The sequence below is a fragment of the Amblyomma americanum genome, chromosome 5 (genome assembly GCF_052857255.1).
Source record: "Amblyomma americanum isolate KBUSLIRL-KWMA chromosome 5, ASM5285725v1, whole genome shotgun sequence".
In the NCBI taxonomy this organism is placed as follows: domain Eukaryota; kingdom Metazoa; phylum Arthropoda; class Arachnida; order Ixodida; family Ixodidae; genus Amblyomma; species Amblyomma americanum.
The window spans coordinates 141,624,736-141,650,760 of NC_135501.1; the positions used below are offsets into that span (position 1 = coordinate 141,624,736).

At 42.5% G+C, this 26,025-nt stretch overlaps 1 protein-coding gene across 1 annotated transcript in view; it reads right to left on the reverse strand.

The window, feature by feature from the left end:
* Positions 1-745: 745 nt before the first annotated feature.
* LOC144132793 (uncharacterized) overlaps positions 746-26,025 on the reverse strand; it is a 44,942-nt gene continuing 19,662 nt past the window's right edge. Inside the window, exons 2-4 of the mRNA XM_077665447.1 lie at positions 10,692-10,789; positions 8,305-8,526; positions 746-6,312 (exon numbers count right to left, since the gene is read on the reverse strand). Coding sequence (XP_077521573.1) covers positions 8,344-8,526; positions 10,692-10,784 — 276 coding nt within the window. The 5' untranslated portion in view covers positions 10,785-10,789 and the 3' untranslated portion in view covers positions 746-6,312; positions 8,305-8,343. The remainder of the gene's footprint in view (positions 6,313-8,304; positions 8,527-10,691; positions 10,790-26,025) is intronic.

Genomic DNA, 26,025 nt, shown 5'->3' on the forward strand with positions numbered 1-26,025 from the left:
GCTACTTAACTTAGTGCGAAGGAACGTGTAAGAGCTCTCGCCGTTATATCAATAATTCAAATACAGATATTCAGCATATCCAGAAACAAACACTCGCCAAAGTCATACAAGAAAAAATGTAAAAGCATTTGTATGACTTTTATGACCTTGGTAAGTGTTTGTTTCTGAATATGCCAAATTTCCTTCGCCAGACGAGTTGCTGTCGAACCTTTAACTGCAGATATCCAGTTTTTATTCAAATTTCGTTCTAGGTGCACCACAGTCGAAAGAATCTCTGAGACGAAGAATACAATTAGTAGTTCAAGACAAGAGCCTCATTTGGTTTTCAGCCCTATGTGAGCCTAATAGCTTTAGGTGGTGGACAGCACTAATTCCAGGTATGCTCTAGATGCTGACCCGTGCCTTTCAGGCATATCAGTAACACATGTGATTTCAAGTTGCGGGCCCAGAATTTATTTATAACTTCTCTCCAGTCATATCCTATCACCTTTACAAAAGAATTACTCCTTGTTCGCAAAAAGAACCCATGGTATTCTTTGTGCAAATAATGGGATGAAAATTTTCACCTGGTGTTCATTAGCTCTGTATTTGTTCACACATTTTACTTTAGTGCAATTTCTTTAGAACTGGCCATGCGGTTCACGCATCTGTATAGAAATGAAGCTTAACTATGAAACCACCTAAACAGCCTGCGCGAAATACGCGCAGCGGTAACTCGCAACAACGACAACCAGGAAAACATGTTCAAAACACAATATTCTTTATTAAGACACGTACACTCTCATATGTACAGCAAATTGAACAAATGTGATTGAACGACATATTGTGTATCAGAGCAATCTTTCCCAGACTATTCCAATGAAGGATAATAGCATGGAGCAACAGCTTACACGTTTAGTTCTAAGCTAACTGCTTCAAAAAGTTAAAGCGAGTGCTTATCCAAGAAAAACAGCTCACTCATTATCATATATTCTTTAGGTTATCTCTCGTGCCCGAATGTGAAACTACAAATTTTAGGAAATTCGCTATACATGATTCGCAGAATTAAGCACTTCCAATTTGCTTGATGCACTAAACTGTGCAGCCAATCCACGAAAAATCTGCTGAGTACTTCAGTGGCGTTCACACGAGAGACAGCGCTGACGAAATATCTTTAAAAATAAATTGAGGACTCACAATTATGCTCACAAGAGCTGAGTTGCAAAACGTGATAAGAAAGAAGTACTGGCTGAATAAATCTCAGCTTATGAATTTCACACGCTTTGTAACTTAGCCCAGGAGCTATGCGTGGAGACATGTTAAAATTGAACCTGAAAAATTTCATCTCCAGAAAACCCTGTTCCAGCATACCAAGAGGTGCACTATAGGTGCACCCAAGGTAATATCCAAGCTCCAAACACGCCATTCCATATAAGCGTGCGCAAAGGTTTGTAAATCTCAAGTAGTACTCATACCAAACCGGCGATAAGAAGCCGGAGTGCTCCCGAATTTTGCAATCACAAAGAAACCAATACTTTGCATGTAACTTGCGTTATTCTCGTAAGCAAGACACTGTGCGCTTATAAAACGGCAGCTCCAGTGTCGCTTGCCAGCGAAAATGTCGCACAGTCTTTGTGATTAGGTACCCTTCGAACAGACGATATATTGGGCATGTCAAAACGAGGGTGGGGAATCATAAACCCTGTCGTAGTCTAGGGCTGCCTCCAAAAATGCCGCAAGTCGTTTCACAACCGAGACGCTTCCTTTTTTATATGCAAAGTCTGGGTTAAATTTTGGAGCCGGCTGCGACCGTGGCCGGAGCGCAAGCGCCGTCAAGCCGCGGGGCTGTTATCGGCGTTCCTTGCGGGGTACCCGGGTTCGAACCCGACCACGGCGGCCGAGTTTCAATGGAGGCGAAACGCTAAGGCGCCCGTGTGCTGTGGGATGTAAGTGCACGTTAAAAATCCCCAGGTGGCCGAAATTATTCCGGGGCCCGCCACTACACCACCTCTTTCTTCCTTTCTTCTTTCAGTCCCTCTTTATCCCTTCCCTTACGGCGCGGTTCAGGTGTCCACCGATATGTGAGACAGATACTGCGCCATTTTCTTTCCCCAACAGCCAATTCAATTCAATGCAGTGCCGTTATAAAGGCATCGCTGTGTTTTCACTATCAGGATGAGAGCGAGGAGATGAATTGTAACCCGATGCTTCCTTGGTACCGGCAAATACCATCAATAGACACAGGAGAATTGCAAGCTTATCAGAAGGACTAGGCGTTGTTATTGAGAAAAGATATTCCTTACTACTGGGCATATGTTTTCACATTATGAATTATTCTCACTCTCTCACATTCTTGAAATGGGCCGCTAATATGTGCATTTTTCATCAGTACATAAATGAAGACAAGTACAGAGTCATGTAAAGCACGAGATTGACAATGAAATGAATTAAACAAAGGCCAAACAGAATTTCTTCGTATCGACAAACAACCGGGATTTAATGCAAAAGAGGCTACTATTAGTAGGAAAGAGCTTTTAAACGTTAGAAAAAAGACAAAGAAAAATATATCTGTACCCGCAATACACCCTTTTTGAGAGCAAACCGCCCCAAGCACCAGAACATATTTCTGCACATGATTCTTACAAACTTGACGTGAATCGCGTGGTGAGCCAGAAATATCCGATATTTAAGTTCGTTTTTCTAAGTAAGAGATGCGTCGTTTGCTGCTGAAGAAATAGTAACATAGACAAAAATAAGCATGGAATAACTTTTTACGAGGGAATAATTTTGATAAAGTTTTTCGTAGTCGGAATTCAAGAACTGCAATCAATAGGTTTAAACGAAGTTTTAAAAAGTTCTCAAGTAGCCAGAATATCATTCGTGACTTCATTTTGCCATTCATAAAATACCAAAATTATTAAGGAAGATGTGTTCGTGATAAGGTAAGAATCCCATATGAAAACGCTTTAGATGCTTCAGAATTGTGAACTGCTGTGTCAGTTGAGGTATGTTCTTGATGTGTTAGGGTGCGAAAAAGAGAAAACCGAAAGAAGACTCACAGATGCCCAGGAACCTGTTTCTCTACGTAAAAAAAAAATCAGCAGAAAAGGACACGTTCACATGAATCAGTAGTAGACTAGACTACGCTGGAATAACAGTTAAGTTATGAGTAGTGAGTTATGCTTCCAGCGTTTTCCTGTCTGCTCCATTTTGTTAACGCGCCTTTTTCTGCTGTTTTTTCCTAGCCATGCACCAAGTCGCCCAACAAGCTACGGTTCTTCGATAATGAACTTGTTTCGTTTTTCTAACCACCTCGTGACATGTTTTTCTCGATAGGATGGAGCGTCCGCTGGTATTTATGTTTGTAGTTTTTCTGGTAAGCTGTTTATTGCCTGTTGACCTGTTAATTTCTTTTTCGACTTACTGTTCGGTTTATTGTGGTTACCTTTTAACTATGTCACGCTGGATTCTGCTACGAATGTATGACACTGCTTTCGCTAATATGCATTTAATAATGCATTATTTGTATGTGAACCGGAGATTTAATTGTTAGGCTCAAAATCAAGGCTTTGCACATGTGGCCTTTGGTGTTTTCTCTTACTCACCGACGGAAGTTTGCTTCCAGAGCAATGCGCGCTTGGTCTTTAGGCTTTGTAGGAATGACTAATGAGCTATGTGCTGCTATATCTGATATAGATACCTAAATGTACAGCTTGTTCGAACGAAAAATCAAGTGCATGGGCGATCTCTTTTCCTGTGTCGTGTTCTCCGCGCCCTGTGGCATCAAATACTTGTACTAACTGCCTGATCAGTCAACCATTCTGAAGCGTTTTTGGCCAAATAAATAGACGAATGCTTCGTAGCGGTAGCAGACATCTGTTGTGGCGTCCAGAAACACACAGCCGCAGACTACACGCAAAAGTATTGCCAATATTTAAAGTTTACAGAGACTACTACTCTTTGTTTGGTCAGCTATCTTGATGCATGGTATATCCTACAAAGCAAGCACAACCCTCTTATTGCTGCGTCGCGTTGTCAGGGTTCATCTTTTTTCGTTATTCCCATATAATAGTTAAATATTCCCTGTTATCTAGGTAGTGAGGCCTTGAAGAAAGAAATCGTTGCATCGTTCTCTCCTAAATTCAGACATACCGAGCATGGCTCTACAAGTAGGAACACACCAACAGAAAAAACGTTATGTTTAAACCATGCGTTGTAATGCACAGCTGAGCTAAGAAATAATAAATTCTTAACTGCTGGTCACAAAGAATGATAGCAGTCTCTACCGTCTTACTTTTTGTCAGTAAATTGTGTCTTTCTCGTTTAAAACACTGTTCTTAGCGCTCTGAGCACTTCACTTTGGTTTGCATTCACCGAGAAACACACTCTTCTGCGTACCATCTAAAGGTAGCAAACCATTAAAGAATCACTTTTACACATCCTAATGATCGGCATGAAAATATTGTATGAGGACAGTTTAACAAAACACGAAATATAATGCAGATCTGTCAAATTGAAGCAAGCGCCATCCAGATTCGGCGCTTGAGTAATTCTTCAAAGAGCTTTGGAACGCACAGGCATTGTCAACCAATAAACGCGTTTTTGTATATGGTTACACACAAGCCTAATCGTGACTGCTCACATCTCGGCTTCCAGTACGGAAGATAGGCATTGGGCTGGATTTTGTTAAACTCCCGTTGCTAGCATCAAATATACGCATACAAGTGAAAAGAGTACATAATCGGTGCGGTTTGTTTAAATTTTGCCTCTTTTGGTTGAAACAAAGCATTTCCACATGTGAACGCCAAGGTTTCTTCGTCCGATATGCCTGTCGTAGCTACACACCACTTACGCACAACTCCTATACAGTCCAAATCTCAAATTAAGATGAGAACAAGTTACTTTCATTCTCGAAAAAAAAATGTTTCAAGGAAAACAAATTCTCGGTGCAGTATTCGTACTACCAACGCGAGACACTAGGCTGGAGTAGGTGTGGTTTTAGATAGAAAGATGTAGTGGTGGCTCCAGTGTGCTCCATAATGATCACTTTAAAGGCCCGCAAAGAATTGTAGCGATGTACGTATTGATTTCAGAAAATTGAACTTCGATAACACAATAAAATAAGTGGGGCTAGTTGGTAAGCAATTACTGGATACATTTTCTCAGTGATTTTTAAAACACAGACAAAACGTCTAATACACAACGTCTAATACACAACGTCTAAGACAACACACAAGGGACACCGGCTAGATGTAGCTTTAATTGAGCGCACACAGGTGTCTCATCACTCAGAACAGGTCTAACTCCCAACTCGCCTCCTGCGTTGGATGCGACTGCGCAAATAATCAATTTCTTTTACTGCCAACGCAAAGCAATGGGCGCAAACACACGTGTTGCTTGCCTCGTGAATTTTAAAGGTTTCAGTAATTTACCTTACCTTTCGCTCTGCTTCTACGTGCATCTCAGACGTAGCGCCTTATACCGGGAAACAGTCTTTACGTCTTTCACACTACTTCATCTATTCTCCGCCTCCGGCCAGCGATGAAACAAGCCTTCGCCGCTCTCGTATCGGTTGTTTACGCAGCTTCCCGTAAGGTCTAAAATAAACTTTGCCACAGGCAATTAGAATGGTGTACACAACTACCGTTATGCTCGCCACGAACTTAGTCTGGTGTTTCTTGCAGCAGCACCACTTCTTCAGTTCCGTGACTGCTGAATTTCCTTAGCTTCTCCTTTCGTTTGATAGCGAGTGTACTTTGTGTGTTGTTTTAGATATAGTCTGTGCTTTAAAAACCGTTTCGATATATCGGCTATTTCTGTCAAATTTCAAGCAAAATTTGGCATGGAATATTTTCTTCGAGGAACGTTTTAAAAGAAGCCTTGTGTAGTAATCGCGCTCGCAAAACGCTTGGTGGCGTCACTGGTGACCAAATTATAAAACCTCAAAATCAACCGCGGAGCGTTTTTTATCTATAACGTTAATTTGTACAAACTTTCAGCACGTTCTTCCTAGATTGTGCTCAGGAAAATAAAAAAAAAATGAAATTGATTTTTTTTTTCAAAATTACGAAGCAACTGCAAAGACAACCATTGCCACGTCGCGAAGAGTCAACAAAGTTTGCCCTCACTAAGTGTCGCCCTCAAACAACACTTCCTACAGGATGACCAAGCAGCTTGTAAAGAACTCGACGACTTTCATTTCACAGGCTTCTCTCCTGGACAGCACTAGTGGCAATTTAACCGAGGCTCCGAGCTTGCTTGTTGAAGGTCCATGAAACATTCAGGCCCACAGCGCAGTTCCCGACGACCGGGTCGTTTGTTGCCGTCTTCTACCTGCGCGGGGCAAACAAAGCACGGGGAAGGGTAAGCAGAGCAAACCTTGACATCCATTAGCGCAGGAGACATAGGCGACCCACTTTTGTAATGGTTCTTGCTGTGGGGCAGCCTACGCACTTGGGAGGAAGCACTTGGGCTAAAGAGGGTACCGTGCTTAGAAAGTGCTTAGCGAGGTGACACACACGGCGGAAACACAAAGGACTCTGGGCCACTGGCAACGGCAATAAGAGTGTTGTGGGGCGCGCTTAGAAAGAAGTTCTGCCAAAGAGTTCCTCGGGTGCAGCGGTTTCTTCCGGGAAACTAATTAGCGCGTCGTTGGTAACACGTTAGGACAAAGAGCGTTGGCAGATGCCTTGCTACAGCCTCTGAGAGGACTCTATGACATCTTAGCTTCGGATCTCTCTAAAAGAGCCAATACACATGGCAGAAAGCAAAAGCACACATGTTCATAAGCATGTTAGTTGTGTTTGTCTTTTTTATTCTATTATAAGTCGAGCGTTCTTGGGCAAGTTCGCATGCTGGACTGGAGCCCTTAGGTATTGAGTTGAGAAATCCGGAATTCGGCGCATAAAAGCGCAGTTTTCAGAAATCACACGTAATTTTAGGACTGAGCTCTTGCTCTACCTTTGAGGAGTTCACCTGAAGCGCAAAACCTTCTCCCCTCCCCCGCACACACTTTGGCTTCTATTTGTAACACTTATGAAATACTTAATACATGAAAAATCATTATGTGGTTATCGCTGCGAAAGTAGTTTGCAAAGAACATTGTACCCTGCCATAAGATTTAGCACAAATTGAACGGAAGAAGATACCTGAGTTGAAACCGGTAAAACCTCCCTGTGTAGTCAAGGTGTAGACTGACATCGACACCTCTAAACATCTGCATCAACCGTGTGTTGCGCAGACACAAGGGTGAGGCTGAGGAAGTTAAATATACCTTTTGAATATTACCATAATTTAGGTGAAGTGTTGCGCATCAAACCCACTTTTAACAAGAACATATATTTTTCCTATCTTAAAGGCAGTGCCCTGCACTAACTTTCTTTATCTAAATATATTCCATTGGTTTCTCTGATGTGAATAATGCATTATTACCACCCTTCCTTGAAATGCACATGTGTGCTCTGTGTAAATAAAATTGTCAGTGAAACAGCTACAGTAAATTAAGTCTTTTCAGGACTTCCTTAAGACAAGCACAAGAACACAGTTGGTCAGCTCTATACCGCCGATGAAAAGGAACTATGGAATTAAGGTAGAAAAAAGCAATAATTGTAATTGTAAGGCGCTTTTCGCAATAGTAGTTATGTCCATTTCATATGCCGTCAGATCCATCGAAGGGAACCAGTAGCTTTGGCATTTATCTGCTGATCCAAAGGCCACGGACTCGATCCCTACCGAGGTCGCCGTATTCTGACGAAGGGGAGATATAAGAACGTTCGTGGCCTGTGCGGTGTCAGCACCCTCTAAAGAACCGCACCTTTTGTAAATTATTTTGGAGTCCTCCATCACGGCGTCTCTCCATTACGGCGCTCTTGTTTCGCTTTGAGGTGTGAAACCCCATAATTTAAAAAGTTTATGTGACTGCAGAAAAGTCATTGTGTCCAAATCTAGACGTTGCCTTGCCTCTAAACGCTAATAACCATGCCATTATTGATATCAGTTCAATACGTAAGCCTTAAGCATGCCATTTCTGGGGCTCACTCATTTCTTTCCTGAGCATCAGTAAATATTTTCAGGCATAGAACATAGCCAAAGATCAGTTATAACTATCTAAGCTGTTACTGCCATAACTGAGCAGCTGCAGGGCATGAGACTCTGCTTGTCAACATGCGTAGAAGCCGTAGAACTACTATTTGGCATGATTTTCTAATTGTTCGGCATGTAAAAAGGCACGCCTCTATGAATTACATACTTATTTAGCCTTTGAATTTACGTCTGGCTACGTTTAACGCAGCCCACGCCTCTGGGTCTCCTGTATTGAGCACTCACCATGGTGTCAGCGTTCCGGCAGTTTTTTGTGCTCGTCGCTCAAACGATGTCCAGCGGCAGCGTCTCGGTGCAGACCTGTGCCTTGCTCTGCTTGAAATGCACTATCGTTTGTTGCACCTTGCCGGGGCCCTGCGGAGACTCTGGCGTCGCCGTCGCATGTAGCCGCCGGCAATTTGTGCTGACCAGGAGCAGAATGATGGCGGCGAAGAGCACGAACACCACCTGTGAGACAGGCAAAAGGAGGAGACCAGGCACAGATTGATGGTAGCCTACAAAAACTCTGCGTCACTCTTTCATCTCAAGTGGGCTTAAATTTGACGCTGTTTTTCCTGCACTGCAGTGTATGCAATGCACTGCATAGATTTTTGTTATCCTTTGTAATCAGTTGTTAGTTTATATGTGTTACGCTCTCTCCCAAAACATATTTGTTGGCATTGCTTGTATTATGTTGCCTTCTACTCCTGTAATGACATTTAAATAGGGCTGACAATGAAAAAGAAAAAGAAGACAAAAGGAACAAAATGACCGTATCTATTATTGCTGCTTGTAATGTAGCAAGCTATGACTAGCCGTTTACGCTGTTCATATGTTAAAATCGCTACTCATTCTGAAGCAGTGTTTTTGGTAGTTGACATGGGCAGACTCTGGCCACTTTGATCGTGGGCACATTTAATGTGTCTAAATCAGTTAGAGATAGACTTATAACCAATGAACAGACCCAGTATAGCAATCCTAGTTGCACGCTTACGCGACTTTAAAATCACATATGCATTCAGCCTCGTTATCGGCATTTACACTGTTTATGAGAATTGTGCGTACATGTGCCTTGTCCAACTTTTCGCAGTGCTGCTGATCTTCATTATAACATTACGGCACCGCCCTCTAAGGCAATTTTCTTTCTTCCCCCCTTCTCTTCCTGCTGCTTAGTGCGACATTGACAAGATGTTCTTCCAGGCTGCTTTGCCCTTCCTGTCAGTAAAATGTTTGGCTCGAATTTCGGCTCTTCCATTGCCAGTTGTACACGTAGCATGGATGGAGTTGGAGGCAAGACTGATTGATTCTGAGCCTGTTCGATGTGGAGTAGTAGCTGCCTGAATGAGCCGGCTTTCTATATTGAGTATATGCTTTAAAATCCTCACTGGTGAAACGTATTGCTTAATCAGAGCGCAGCTTCTCGTGCTGTCAGGATTTAAACAAAATAGCTTGGGTTACTTTAAGCGTTCACTAGTGACTGCAAACTTGTCCGCATTTCACTGGTTCGAGTTACAAGAGGAATATGAGAGGTGTAACTGGGAGGCCATCTGCTTATAATCAGGAAAATACTTCGCTGTTTGGTGATGGAATCCTAGGACAAACGTGGATACATTTGAAAGTTTACAGTAAACTAGTCCTGAGCCCTTTAAAATATGGTTAAAAGATTGAGGGAGAAAAATTTAATAAATGCATGAAAGGAAACAGAAGTTTCAATGATGACACGCTCCGGGACTGAAAAAAATATTTTGGTGGGACTTAGACATTTCTTAACTGCGGGAAGGCGAAAGCCGTTTGAGACTCAATGCACTGATTTGAATTTGCCGCGCTTGAATTCATCTCACGGCAGAGGAGAAGAGCAGCTAGCGCGAGCATGGAAGAGAGATCACGTGACCTATGTCAGGTGACCTTAAATGTAACGGACGGACGCGAGCATGAGCCATTAATGACTATTGCCTTAATATTTGTCGCTGTGCGCGGTTGTCTTTGAGGCTGTTGGAACCCTCAAAATATTCTTTGCGCTCCTTTCCATAAGCCTACTTCAATTGTATGATGCTTTAAAAAGACCCAGGAATTAAGGATTTTGAAACAAAATGGTAGCGCCACGAACAACTACGTAGTGTGTGCGCTGTCTCCAAAAATAATCAGTCATTCTTATTTTTTTGTACTGGCATCCTCTATATGTAAGTTGAATAGCACAAACAAGGTGGATTAAGTTTCCAAGTAAGAAACCTTAAAGAAGTGTTTAGAGTTCTTCGAACCCAGAAGCATAAAACCACACCTGGTCAGAACTTCGGAGAACTGTATGGCGCGATTTTGTGCCCGATGAGCCATACCTGTGGAGAAGTGTAATAGCAGCAGGCGCTCATGTATTTCCAGCCCACTTCAATACTTCAGGCTATGCACGCAGGCAATGTGACGGTATATATAACACTCATAGTCACCTTTGTACCGCATTGTATTGCTGCTGAATCTTTTTACATTTGTAGCCATCTGCCTTCGTGTCGGTAAAGTGACCGAGATAAGAAAAAGGCTTCGTACATATATGATATGAGTGTATATGTGATATATGAAACATCAAGAACAATGTTTTTACTGCGTGGCTTGATTAAAACGAAAGCATTGTGCATTCTTACTGTGACGTAGATGATGGCGTCGATAGACTGGTCGAGCCTGGGGTGATGCAGACGCCGTAGTCCATGGCGGAACGGGAAGTTGCTGATGGGCATCGGGCCTTCGAGAGACGTTGCAAGAAGTGAGAAAGAGGGGGAGGGGGGGACAAAAAAATGGATATATCATTTGTTGCTAAATTTGAATGTAGACATCTCGTAAATGAGTTTTGATGTTATTTTAGCAAATTTTTTGGTCTTATATAAATGAAGCATATAAAACACTAATCTTAGAGTGGTTTTTTATTTCTTGTCTCTGGCGCTTTTCAACTTAAAGCCGCGTGAGCCTTGCTGCAGTCAGCACAACAAATAAGTTGAGCTGAAAGCAAAAATATTTGTGGAGGACTGGTACATGGTTGTGTTTGTACTCCCAAAAGTGATAGGTAAGGAACACGAACAATTGAGCAGATTCTTATTCTGTGTGCGAACTGCTGTTATCATAGGCAGCGTACAAAATAAACTGCCGTTCTCTGCAGGCCTGTGATTAGCTGAATCATTTGGCTGGTTGCCCAATAAATGTGGAAACCATAATTAAGCGTCGCCTCACTACTGTCTTTCTTTTTATAGAGGGGAGTGATTCACTTATTCGTAACAATAAAAGCACTGTCGTAAGGAAAGGCGGAACAAGTGAAACTCAGAAATGTACAAACTATTCCAGAAGTGCCCAATACGTAACGCTAATGGTTTGTGTTTTTCGCCGTCAGCCTTCTATTCTTTCATATATAGTTTTTAGTAAATACAATATTTGCAAATTTTCATGTATTATCTTCTTTACGTCTTTATGAAGACTGGTGCTTGTCGATTTTTTTTTGCTTATATTTTTAGCCTCCGCGGTGGCTTAGTGTTTATGATGGTTGGCTGCTCACCCGAAAGACGCGGGTGCGATCCTGCCCACGGCGGCCGCACTTCGATGGAGGCAAAATGCTAGAGACCCGTGTACTCTGGCATGCCAGTGCACGTTAAAGAACCATAGTTGGTAGAAAATACTCGGAACCCTCCTCTACGGCGTCCCTCATAGCTTAAGTTCTTTCGTGAAAATTTGTGAAACGAAACTGTTGTAGCAATTTTTCAAGCGCTCCATGGCGCCACAACGAAACCTACGCTACAATAAGGGCATGGGGAGAATTTCTACCATTGCGTGGAAACTAGTGGCGGCCTGAAACCTGTTCCTCTCGATCAGTGATGTTATCATTTAATGTGCTTTAAGAAAGGAACAAAGAAAATCAAAACACTGACCCAAAGTATTTTGGTCTGGCATTCGCAAGGCCTTCAGTGCTCAATCCGCTATGCCTTTAAGAGCCAACCAACTGAACACTTTTTACCGCAGTGTACCACAGCATGGTCTCTTACCTAAAAATGACATTTTATAGTTATCTAAATTGGACACTTTGAGCTGAATACGAATATTGATCATGCGAGCTCAGAATAGCTGTTTTAAATTAGTTTTCTGACAGTTACGGCAGTACTCGATGTTTCTCAACTTATGTATATACCTCACTGATCAGATCCAGAGATGAGAAAGCGGAATTAAATTCTTCAGATTAATTCTTGTACCTCAGCATTAACAGTGTTAGACATATTTCGAAGGCGGCTCGAGGTAAGAACTTTATGCAGGATATTTCTTCGCAGTAAATGGAAAAAGAATTCTATACTCGCTTCGAAAAGCAAACGAAAAAAGAGGTGATAAAATACCTCATTGCCCAGAAAAAGTCTACGACTAATTCTATGCAAGGTTACTAGCGTGATATTTTTGTTCTACATTTGTTTCTGTGACATACTTTGCCTAGCGTGATTTTTTCTAGTCCGAAGGACCATTAAACAAATGTTTCGCACATAAAAAGTTATGTATTCCTGTCTCTCGTATATTACTGCCATTTCAAGTGGCCCCAAAAAAGCTGCTGTACTGTAGGTAAAAAGATCACACACTGTGTTCCTGGTGAGTATTTGCAGTAGAGGCCTGTCGCTAAAATCAAGCCTTTGTTGAGCATAAAACTAATTCTTTTATTTTTACGTCCAATGTCTGGCATTCGTTCCACTCTTCCAGAGAGCATAATATTCAACTCTTAAAGTACACCCCAATAGCTTCTTTTCTAAGCGGGGAAGATCGTGATACAGTCTGTTACTTGCAGCAATTACAAGGTTGATTTTCAGTGAAGTAAGACAAGAAAAAGATTGTAATCATCGTTTTATAGCACAGAAAAAGTCTACGACTAATTCTATGCAAGGTTACTTACGTGATCTTTTGTTCTGCATTTCTTACTTTGTCTGACTAGTATAAAGGTGAACCTCTTTCCATCGCACGCATTCTCTTCTTTCTTTCACATTTGGATCTCAAACAAAAATACAACTTTGAAATAATATGAGCACTCAACGCACCCGGAACACTGGAAGCTACATGAACGGTGCTAAAAATTGTACGTTTAAACTTCGGTTTTGTTGTGACGTGAAACAAAGCTGAAGCTATGGGGCACGTTAAAGTTGTGGAAACAAATGGACTCAATTTCGCAACGTGTAGTTCATTACGCTGCCTAAATATATTCATCACAGGGGATTCAACCAATTCACCCTGTCGAGGATGGCGGCAACAGCGCTGCGAATTGCTTGAGCCTATGTATGCTCAGCAGTAGATAGTCGTACTAATTGAGCGCCCACGTTTCGTAGAAAAAATGTTATTGCCAGTATTACACTCAAAGCACTTTTGGCGCAGGCAGTTTTAAGATTGTGTGCACAGCTGTTTTGGAAATTGTCGTCCACTCTAATCTGACGCTAAATTGATGCCGAACAATACAGTAGATAAAGTTTGAATGCAATATGTGCTTTTTCAAAATAGTTTTCAAGAGGCATGCAGAAGGCTGCACTATAAATCAAACTATGAACTTTTTATTGCAAGAGTTCGTTTTTGGTTTCCTTTGGACTTCTGTCATCCCCGTTAGGAAATGCTGTTTCTTTCTGAACAAAAGTTGTAGTCGCTGCTCTCCTAGAGAAAATAAAAACATAGACTGTGTAGATGACAGTAATGAGTCTCTACTCCTGTCATAAAAATGCAGACAGGTTCATGACATGAGTTTTCGCTGGTACAGGTCGGGAGAATTTTTGCGTTTTTTCTACCTAGATGCTTGGTTTGCCCGGAGCCCCGTACGCCGCCGGATGTCTTTGTGAGATGCGCTTCTAGACAACAGGCTACCTGGTGCAAAATGGTGCAACCATGAAGCGTCAAGGGTCCCAAAAAGAATCGCTTGGGTGGCTTTCAAGTGCTCAACTGGTTGACGGACGCCACTGCATAAATAGTGTTAGGTTTCGCACAAGTGTTTTCAGTGCCACATGTGTTCCTGTAAGAGCAGAACGATTATTCAAGGTGCACTGCGGAGCGCTAATTAATAGCGAGCTGAATTAAATCTTGCTCGACTGCACGTCACGTTATAAAATGCAGCAGGAAGCGACGAAGGAGAATTAGGATATCCAACAACACCGATCCTATTCGGCAACACTGTTCAGTTTCTTTTTTCTACTATCAGACCAAAAAACTTACTGAGCTAATATAACGTACACGACAGAAGGACGTCATGAACGGTTTGGATACGTAGAATAGCGTCTTTAGGACAGGTGATACAATCGCTTTATGTCGCCTTGAGTGAGAGAATAGCATAGTCGGTCCTATAATAAGGTGTAGGCATTCGCGAATATAGTCAATGCAACATGTGCCTTCCGTCCCGGTTGCTGCATTGCAATAACTTCCTTTGTGAATTCTAAATCGCAGAGGTCACAAAAAATATCACAACGCTTGCTGTTTCCTGTATATTTCTTTTTTAGGAATTGTGTTATGTACTCGGACATACGAAAGATCTCCCAGAGGCGTGTATCCTGTACTGAGCTGTTATAAAAATTTCTTACACAGATTTATTATTACAAATGTGTTTTATAGCGAAAATGCGCGGAATGTAAATTGATGAGACCGATTGCTCTGAATTGCACACTCCTGAGCTGTGCGCATCTGAATAACAGTCTTTGATGAGATAAACAGAAATTCTGAATTATCTTTTGACGCCGTAGTTGGAAACCTCCGTCGAAAATTAAACACGGAAATTTGTTCTCACATGAACAAGCCTGTGTTCTGCTATTTTCAGCCGGAGTGAACTACAAGTCCAGTTCGCCTGTCTTGTGGCTTCTAAATTGCTTTCAGCGAACTTCACGCGCGATGACCATCACAAGCCCGTATTCTATGGCGCTGGTGACTTCATTATTTATCTCAGCACGTGTCGGCGTGAGGTCTGCATGTTTGCGCGGGGTTCAGTGAGCGGCTCTTGTTTTAGGGAGAGACGCATTCTAAACATAGGCTGCCGTACGAGTATGCACAGAAGAACCTAATTAGGCAGTGATTTGCTTGTCTTGCAGTATGCTTGCAGCCTTCAGTGTTAATGGACTATATTTTGGTAGGCTGCACTACCGGAAAAGAAATGTTATGAGCACATGTTACTACAAGTAAAATCTTGACAGATCAGTTCGAAATGCGGCAACTTATTTCGCATTTGTTATCGTAATGTTATATGTGTGCAATAATGGAGGCCTCAATTAAGGAAGTGAAGACAACTGAGCTAGAAAGTAGAGAAACCCCAAGAGCGCATTATGTATATACAGAAAAAGTTCCCTAATGGCGTTCCTTGGAGAAGCAATTTAGAATTTCAGAATGGACGCCCGCAAACAGCTTTCAGGACGCTTACGAGCTGGTTCTCTTTGAGGCCTCGACAGAAACCTCGCTAGCTCAATATGCTGGAAAGCAAGGACCTCTTCTCTTTCTGTGCGAGTAGTAAAAAAAAAAATCTCCCCGGATGCCCTTTAAAATCGGCTTTATGTTGAAGCGGAGCTGAACGCGATGCTTGCCGCTTTATTTCTTTATGTACTTGCTTCAGCTTCTCTTTACGCTGCTATAATTTAATAATATAACAAAGGCCTGAGGAAGTGGTCTAATAAACCTGCCACAAAGAAATTTTAAAGTCGTTTCCTTCGGATGACATTTGCTCAAAATGACATTTGGTTGCAACCGGAAGAGAACATATATTGGCATTCGACGAAAAGGACATCAGAAATTGAATGAGTTTGTGGAACTTAATCTCGTGCTCTCTACGAGCAAGCGTTTCATCGCAGTACTAAACACTCGGTGAGAACGTTATCGAAAATAAATTTCAAAGCTGTCACAGGCATTAATATATTATTTGGTTTCCACAAATTTGTAGTCATTTAATTGTACAGTCGGGAGCAAAAGTAACATAACCTCTCCAAGTTCCGACCTGTGCCATTTGCCATGGTGGCGCCACATGACAAAACGCTTGTGTTGTAGAGACCAGCACATTGGGCCCGTTTCGGAACCAGAAGTGCTTTGACATGTGGCGCCGACACCAATAGTGGCACGGGTCGGGTCTTGGAGGGGGTTCGATTACATTTGTTGTGATGGTACATATGAAGCACAACAAACAGCATTGTAAAGAAAAGAAAGCTGCCCCTCTTGCTACTAGGCAACCTAGGAGGCCATGTTTGTTTATAAGCTGCATTTGTACGTACACAGAAGGACATCAATAGCATCTTGTGAAATTAATTTAGTGCGATGCGCCGTCCATCGCACATTACGCCATATGGCTGCCGCTCGAGTGCTGGCGTGATTTTGCTTGGTTGTGATGGCTAGCTGTATTCAATAAGTTGCTGAAAATGTGCTTACAAGCTGCTTACAAGGCATTAAAAAGTGCGGTAAAGATTTTTAAGCCGCTTTCGCTCAACTTTCTCAAATATTGAAGCGCATACTAAAATACATTATGCGCAAAACTTTTGCCCATCGCAATGGTCATCTTTTGTAAATGTCATTAGTTTTGGTCGTTTTTCAGCAAGTAAAGAGAATGCATTAGATTAAAGTATTGATCCTATACAAATATGACTAAAGTTTCCGTGTGACAAGGGTGTAATTTGCATATTATTTAGATAGACCAGAACTGCAGGCTTTAAGAATGCGGTAAAGGTAACTATGTGCGTATAAAAGTAAACATACATGCAAGCAGCTTCCTTATGCGCGACGGGTAAATAGAAAGCGCAAGAACGGGGCCCAGTTGGTGGTACGTCATACATAGAACGCGCTATACACTTTACTGACAACCCCGAAACAAAGAACACTACACACAAAGCGCACTGTGTGTCGTGTCATTTGATTCGCGGTCCCGAGTAAAGTGTATAGCGCCTTGCATGCAGGTTGTAAACAAGTTCGAAAATTGCATTTTCTGACGTACGGTTGCCTTTGCCGAAGTACGTCATACATTGACCAAGTGGGTAACAAGTCATGTGCTCTGCAGTTGAGTGTTCCAATCGATCACCTGCCGGCACCCAACGTTTGACGTGGGAAAGTATCAATCTGCATGGCTGTGTCCTTATTTTTTTCGCCCGATATAAGCCCCTTAGCGCCACATTTTTTCAGAGCGTATTGTCGATGTCACGCTCGCGAAATATGACGTCACACTTCAAGTGATGAGACAGGAGAAGAGAAGTGAACATTCAGAAGTGCCAAGTGGAAACGCCCGCTGACCAAGCCACGCGCAGGTGGCGTAACTGTCATAACTGTCATAACTGGTGGCGTAATGACATAACTGTCGCATTTGAGTGCCTCTCATGAGGGCCGATTGTAGTCACACTCTACGGGAAATGGCTTCGCAGTTGGTGCGGTGATGTGTCAGGGCCGCGCATGTGCTACTCGGCATCGCTTATATTAAAGGAGTGCGAACCCACTAGCCCCCACCAAGCCTGTTCAGGACGGCGGCCACCAATGGCAATAAAGCAGTAGAGCTGCTCATAGCCAATTTCTTTCGTTTTACTTTTCCGCATGATCAGGTAACCTTTTTACGGCCAGATTTTTAACTTTTTGTTCGAGCAGCTGTATACTCGAGAATATAAACATACGTGACGGTGTAAAGGAGACCAATCAGCCTGTGTTTGGCGCTCTTCGGCCAAAGATGGTCTTGAGCCGTAAAAACATATTATCATCAATCTGTTAGACTAGAATTTACTTTGCGTAACGAAACAATATAATTCACCATTTCAAACGGCACAGCGAGGGGATTCTTCCGAAGATTTAACTCTCTTCTTTTCAATCTCACCTTCGCAATTCATATGTTAACAGTCTATATTCAATATTGAGCTTCGTCATTTTTTAAGTCGGTGTTTGAATTGACATTATGTCTGCACACTGTCCTATTTTCAAAGTAACAAGAAAACATCGATCACTCTTTTCTTCAACGTGTGAAATATCGACAGCCAGCCTCATTTAGGGCGTATTTAAAAAAAAAAAGAGGTGGAAGCAGCTGTCTGTTTTGTTTGTTATGGAGTTCGAAGGACCTTGTATTCTAACAGATTGTAGAAGGAAAAAATTGAAGTCAGCTTAATAAGAGAGTAAAAAAAAATGGTTTCAACGGTTGCTCCTGCTCGAAGCCAAGAATTAATTCTTCAGCTCTCACGAAGGACTGTGAGGAGGAAAGAGAGAAGTAAAGGATTTGGTAGATCGCCGTGCACGGCGTCACCGATCAGTGGCGCCTTCTCTGCGCAGTGGTGCAAAGTAGTGGCTGCTTCTATCGCGCATGGTGGGGACTTAGTGGTCACGCGAAGTCGCACCATAACTGCGGCCGTGCAATCTTTAAGAGTGTCGAAAAAAAAAAAACTGGTGGAAACAGCGCATCCAATCAGAACGATAGAAGCGGCATAAAAAAACTTGCGCAAGATTCCAATTAGAAGAAAAATAGTGCGGCATATAACTGAATAACGGTCGGTTTTCTACTGCTAATTAGTGTCGCAGGATGTTCTATCGACAGTCGTGCTAATCTTCAACAAGTTTTTCATCAACTAATGTTCATGTCTACAATAAAACAGCTAATTCAGAGAGTTGGTCTTCGGAGAACAGATCCGCGCAGAAAAAAAAAATGGAAGAAGCAGCGCATTGGCTCCATGCCATTCTCCTCTTTAGCTCTCTATATTTGCGCTCTTTTGAGGGGAATTTCAACACATGACCACTATTTGCCATCGTTTATGAAGCTACTACCAGCGCGAATATACTCCAGCCTGGGATGTCACACTCTACGGGAAGTGGCTTCGCAGATGTTGCGGTGATGTGTCAGGGTAGCACGTGTGCTACTCTGCACCACTCATATTTAAAGTGCGCGGATGGCACAGAGCCAATGCGCTGCTTCTTTCATTTTTTTTCTGCGGGCATTTTGTTTAGCGGTGCTTAAGCTGTTCTCCGAAGACCAACTGTCAGAATTAGCTGTTTTATTGTAGACAGGAACATTGGTTGCAGAAACATTTGTTAAAGATTAGCACGACGGTCCTAAGAACCTCCTGCGACACTAATTAGCAGAAGAAAACCGACCGTTATTCAGTTCTATGCCGCATATTTTTCTTCTAATTAGAATCTTGCTGGACGTTTTTGTATGCAGCTTTTATTTTTCTCGGTTTGTGCAAGCATGACGCGCTCAGTAGCGCACAAGGCAGGGCATCACAAGGTGTTGCGGCTCAAGCAGTAGAGTTATAGAGTGCTTGGTTAAGTTAAGAGACACTTGAGTTCATGGTCTTAGGGCCGAGAGCCTCATGTTGAAGTGCAGCTTTCGGCAGCCGACTAGTAATTTCGTAATTACAACACTAGACATCTGCCATATCCTTCTACAACATTGCCTTCTTTGCAAGTGTATTTCAGAATTTTGTCTCATTTTGCTAGCTATTTCTGCGAAAGCGCAAGAGTTCCTTGTTGGCTTATTATGATCGCGAGCTGATGCGCGTCCGTGACAGCTTAATTTTGAAGCCGCTCAGCAGTAACATAAAAATGCGTGCATTCGCACTCAGCGGTATTGCTGTTGACCCAAACTCGAGCAGCACCATATTAACAAAACTGGAGCTTTTAGCAAATGACCAAAGATCTAATCTATATGCTAATGCAGTTCCTATTTTAAATGGCGTGATGAAGAGCACCGAGAAACGTTTTGTTCTGATGACATGAGAGTTCATGCAGTTTAATTCGCAGGGAGAGAAATGCTGTCCTCGTCAGGCACCGCCCCACGCAAGCAGGCATCTCCGAGCATGAACGAAGCTGGAGTAAAAAAACACCCGCTTCCCAAATACAAATGAATCTTCATGCAGCGCGCAGCCTGCCAAGCATCGACCAAGCGTGGTCTTCAGAATGCGAACGGGGGCGTCGGTGAAAGCAGACACGCCTTGCATGTGCAGTGATCTTGCTTGTGAAATCGCGGTGGTGCCCGACGCACGAAAGATAGCGTGACTAGAAATGGAAGCAGCAAAACAGTCTGGCGTACACATGTTAGAGGAAGGTGCACCGACATTTCCAAACAGCACGTGCCTGACCTTCTGCAGCGGAAATTGAGCCAGCAATCCGTTAAACATAAAAATTCAGTTGAGCCCTTTTCGTGAGCCCTGATGGCAAGTCTGAGGTTTTGGTAAGGAAGTTTGATAGAGGGATTTCAGAATGCAGTAATGAAAGCGATGCTGCCACCGGTCGCTGTCTGGCTTTGGTTGGAGCTGATTGTGTTTGTAGTGAACTAAGAAGTCATAAAATAACTTGGTAAACTTTGTATAAGAGAGAACGTGTAAGAGTTCCTCAGATTAGGGGAACACAGCTCACCTTGACAAGAGAAATGGTGATGTCATGCTAACATTTGTGCCGTGTGTATGTATTGACCTATTTCTATGTCTATAAAATAAGTGTTATACTAGTCTTGAGAAAGGTGAATAAAGGGTAGGCAGGTGGTTTCTTTACGCACACAGAGTGAAAAAGGGAGGGGAAAGCCTCACGATGCTTGCGAACACTGCGACAAGAAGACGTCTTCGTGTGGGCTTACGCTAAGTAACTTATGCTTGATAATTAAGCCGCCGCGGTGACTCAGTGGTTATGGCACTCGGCTGCTGACCAGAAAGACGCAAGGGTTCGATCGCGGCCGCGGCAGTCAAATTTCGATGGAGGCGAAATTCTAGAGGCCCGTGTATTGTGCGATGTCTGTGCACGTTAAAGAACCCCAGGTGGTCGAAATTTCCGCAGCCCTTCACTACAGCGTCCCTCATAGCTTGAGTTGCTCTGGGACGTCAAACCCCCCATAAACCTAAACCTTGTGCTTGATAATTGAGTTTTCCCGAGTGTGCTCAGTCGCGCTTGTAAGCAACATGGCTAAGTCAGGCTGCTTTTATCACCCTATACATGCGTGTAAGTATCTCGAATATGCCTATATGGTTGACCACGTAATGATGAACTTATTTTTTGAGAAAGTTGATGTGCCCCTTCGATGAGGCCCTTCCTCATTTTTTTCGATGTTCGAAGCTGCCATACTACAGATAGAATACCGAGACGGAAGACTGGCAGCAAATTCAACGAAGTCCTGATTAAAGGCGGGCAGTTATTTTTGCCGATAAAAATCGAGGAATATGGTGAAGAATAACATCATAGCAGGAGGGGAGCGGATACATGAAGGAATTCAGAACAGAGACATTTTGTACAAAAAACCACAGAAAAAACGTTTTCTCTTTAGAGAGCCTTCATTGTTTGCCGCGACGCAGCCCCTGCGCGAGCATCATTGGGAGTTGAAAATGCACACACGAAAAACTTTAAAAGATTGTAAAATATTCTAACTAGACCGCAAAAGATGCGGGAAACGCATGCGTTTTGAACCGAAGACTTACGTTTGGATCAAAGCCGGTAAACTTCGGTTAACAAATGACCGTAAAAAAAATAAAACCTTGAAGTGGCGTTAAGCAAGTGACATGAATTTATTTCACTACCACCTGTACTTCTAAGCGGAGGTAACAAGAGACAGTGTTCGAGAGTCCCGTTACGTTATTTATTAGTAGAACCGGTGAGAGTTCTTATGTGGTATTGCCAGTTGTTCACGTCGCTTCCCGCTAACGGCGAACACAATAACCGAAGTGGGGGGGGGGGGGGGGTTATTGGCAGTAACACTCAACAGAACAAAGGCCTCAGGTGCCTTTTCCTGCCATTTGGCAAAGCATTGGTGCCTCACTACCTCTGACTTTAGGCTGCACAGTCCAGTGTAAAAATTCGAATCATGGCCGCGGTAGCCACGTACACTTTCATTAAGCGAGATCGGAAATCGGCCGTTAACTGTGTGGTGTCAGTGCATGTCACACAACCACCAATAGTTGAGTTTACCCGCAGCCGGCCACCACTGAATTCCACACAGGCCGCGTGCCGCTTCGGGAACCGTACCATACCATGCCATACCATAGCATACCATACCATAACATACCATACCATGCCATACGATGCCATACGATGCCATACCATGCCGTACCATGCCATACCATGCCATGCCGTGCCATGCCATGCCATGCCATGCCATGCCAGCCAGGCCAGGCCAGGCCGTGCCATGCCATACCATGCCATGCTCAACCATTCTATGCCATGTCATGTCATGTCACGCCATGCCGTACCAAATCACCCCTTCATACCATATCATATACAATACCATGTACCATATTGTACTCAACAATGCCATAAAATGCCATAGCATAAATTTTGCGACGGCAAGAGAACAGAAATTTCTTCAGACTTGAGTGTGCTACAAATGACCAAACTGTAATGTTTTGGTGTCCTTTTTGTAGCCTCATGTAAGCTTTTTTATGGGAAAATGTACTGCTTCAACCATGATGACGTAAACGACGCAAGCCTTTCTGATAAAAGCAGCAGTAGGAGAGCCTGAACAAGGCCGAGAAATACAGTCGCCCCGAGGGGAGGGCGCAAAACTGATTTAAATGCTGCGCGTAGAGCGCCCAGACTCCCAACTCCAGGCACTGGTCGATTCCCGAGAACAGGGGGCCTCGCTAATTAGAAACTCCTTCCACAGTCGGCGACAATTCGCGCACCCCGACTTCCAAGAGCGGGATCGCGACAAAAAGCCGTGGTGAGGGCTGGAAAAGAGCGACCGAGAAGTTACAACTCCAAAGGCTGATGCTTTCCGGAAGGATTTTGTGTCTTGGGAGACCCGGATTAGGAACTAATTAAGGGGCTTTTGAACCAATGAAGTCCGCTCAGTATGGGTGAAGGCCAGAAGTTTTGAAACGGTTAGCGTAAAGTTACGCAGAAAAGCAACAAATCCAGCAATTTTGTACCTGCCGGATGCGATAAGTGACGAATACAACTGCACAGTACTGAACGTCTCAGCGCTATGGAAGCAGTCACCTCCAAGCTTACATGGACGATTAGAGCACATGTGACCGATTTTAAAGACCACTAGATTTTACGCTTATATCTTCGTTTATGTTTCAAAGTATTATTTTGTGTAAAGAATCCCATCATGGTGATCATTAGATGAGTAGGGATTGAAAAATGCAGTTTATAAAGAAGCAATAAAATTTATCGTCGTTGCGTTATCGATGGTTGCTTTAAATGGGAATGGTCTGTCGTTCAGGAAGTTCAGGTAGGAAGGTCGTTCCGGTCTCCCGCGGTTCGTTTACTGTCAATCGGGCAACTTCTGGATCCTTATTTAGGAACTGTAGGTAAGGTTAACATGCGAAGACGGGCGTGGCTTAAGCTTTTATTGCCCAACGCTGCTGAGCAGCAGCAGATAAATACCAGTTTGTTCTTTCTTTCTTTTCTTTCTTTCTTTTTATTTGTTGCTTAGACGTTTGCCTAAGAAGGGGCTGAGGCTAAAGGCACAATGTTGCCTGACAGGGCCTCAGCCCCCTACTACATGACAAACAAACATACAAATTACAAATTATAACAGTCCGGCGGGCCGGTAAAAAAAAGTAGGCCAGATGTAAGCGTTATACAGAGGAAAATACATACGGAAAAAAAAGACAGAAGCGCGTGACAAAAAATTTGCATAATAAATGTACGATGAGTATATAAATAAGAAACAAGGACCAAGACATACATGAAACACTACATCAAATAACAAAGTTCTACTTAAGGCTTGTTCTAGCCTACTAAAAAACAAGACATTATGTACATATAAACACAAAAAAAGAGTACAGAGAGGCGAACACAGAATCAGTAAAAAAAGAAAAAAATAGACCACAACTTGCTCGCATAAGAAATTTTAGCGATTGCTATAGGTGACATCGCTGCAGAGAAGAGCTCCCTTACATTCGTTTTTGAAAGTGGAGAAGGGTTTACTGTAATTAATATTTATATCTCTTCTATTGAGAATTCTGATAACTTGAAAAGAAAGTGCTTGACGACCATAATTTGTCCTTATCCTCGGCATCTCTATTTTCGGGTCTCTGATAGCGTACAAGTTTATTCTGTCTGTGGATGTGACACACAAGCGATTTTTATGTATCCATTGTAACAACTTAAAGTAGTATACCTTGTCTGCCCTCAGCATATTGTACTTTAAAAAAAGTGGATGCGTTCTTAGTTCCCTATTTTCGCCATGATAATTTTCGCATATGCGTAACACTTTCTTCTGTAAAGTAATTAATTTTTTGTAATTAGTTTCAGTTGTCGTACCCCAGACTAAAATACCATAACTAATTCTAGAATAGAATAGAGAATAATATAATGTCTGCTTCATCCAAGATGGAATCAAGTGCTGGATTCTGTAAAGACAACCAATGATCCGTGATAAATCAGACTTAAGGCAACTAACATGGGCGTTCCAGGACAGATCACTGCTGAACCATACACCCAAGAATTTTTGCTCAGTGACCTCCTCCAATAGGCTACCTTCATATCTGATGCTAATAGGGTTCTGATCCCTAACGCTTGTCGGTTTAAAAATTACGTATTTAGATTTTGTTGTGTTTAGAGTAATGCGATTGGCTTGTAGCCACCTGGAAAGTTTTAATAAGTAATCCTTGACAGATTTTTCAAGGCATGTTTTTGTTGTTCCTGTAAAAAATATATTCGTGTCGTCAGCATACATGATTAACTGTGGGGATCCTGGTATCATAGTTATATCATTCACATATATAAGAAAGAGTAAAGGCCCCAAAATTGATCCTTGAGGGACGCCGTGTTCTATCTTCATTTTACTCGAAGTGCTATCGTTTATGACTACATACTGTAATCTGTCTTTCAGGTACGTTTGCAACAGCCTCAGCGCAACGCCCCGAATTCCGCAGATCCCTAGCTTTTTTATCAATATGTCATGTTGCACAGTATCGAACGCTTTCCGAAGATCTATAAATAGTCCAAGGGTTAAGAGTTTCTTCTCTATGTTTTCAATAATTTTGTCTTTTATATGTATAAGAGCTTGTTCCGTAGACTTATTTGCTTGAAAACCATACTGTGCATCAGCTATTATTTTATGTTTCTGAAAAAAGCTGTTAAGTCTATCATTAATGACCCGCTCAAATATTTTTGAGAATACAGTTAGAACAGAGATTGGCCGGTAGTTATTCATATTTGTTGCACCGCCGCCTTTATACACGGGTACTACTTTAGCTATCTTCAGGTCATCCGGAAACTCCCCAGTAAGAAGCATTAAGTTGATTATATAGGACAACACATGACTAATATGATTTGCAACATGTTTAATTGGCAAAGCCTTTATACCGTCATCTCCAGGCGCTACGTCACTTTTCAAGCTTCCGATAATTTTGCAAATTTCAGTTGGATTGCACGGAAAAAGCGAGATAGAGCTCATTGGACTGTTTGCATGTGTATAGTAGGACATGCTAGCAAGTTGGCCTGTATATTTCCCTGTGCTAATGAACCTAAGATTCATTTCTTCAGCAAGCTGATCATCAGACAGACGTACGCCATCGACTGTGATATCTGTTACACAATGGCTTGAGCGCCTTTTGTTCATTAGGTCGTTAACCATCTCCCATAACCTTTTATAGTCGTTGCGAGCACGAAGAATTTGAGCCTGAAAGTACTCGATCTTTGCTTTTTTCAGGTCTGAGATCAATTTGTTTCTGTAGGATTTAAATTCTTTCAGTAACTGCAGATCACGACATTTAAGAAAACCATGAAACTTCTTGTTTTTTTCTCTTATTCGCTTAAACAAGTCAACAGTCAGCCAGGGTTTCCGCATTCTTTTTCGTTTTGTTTTATGCTCGCGCAAGGGAAAAGCTGCATCGTAGCACTGTAGCAGCCTACTCAGGAACATTTTGTAGGCGACTGTAGCATTAGTTTCCTTGTAAACGTCGTCCCAGCTTTCTTTCTCGATTAGGCTGCAAAAATGTCGCAGGCTTTGGTCATTAATTGTGCGATACCAGGTACTTTCTTTGCTACTTTTATATTTACCAGTCACAGGGGGTCCCAAGCAGAATACTGGAAGGTGATCACTGAGGTCGCATATCATGACTC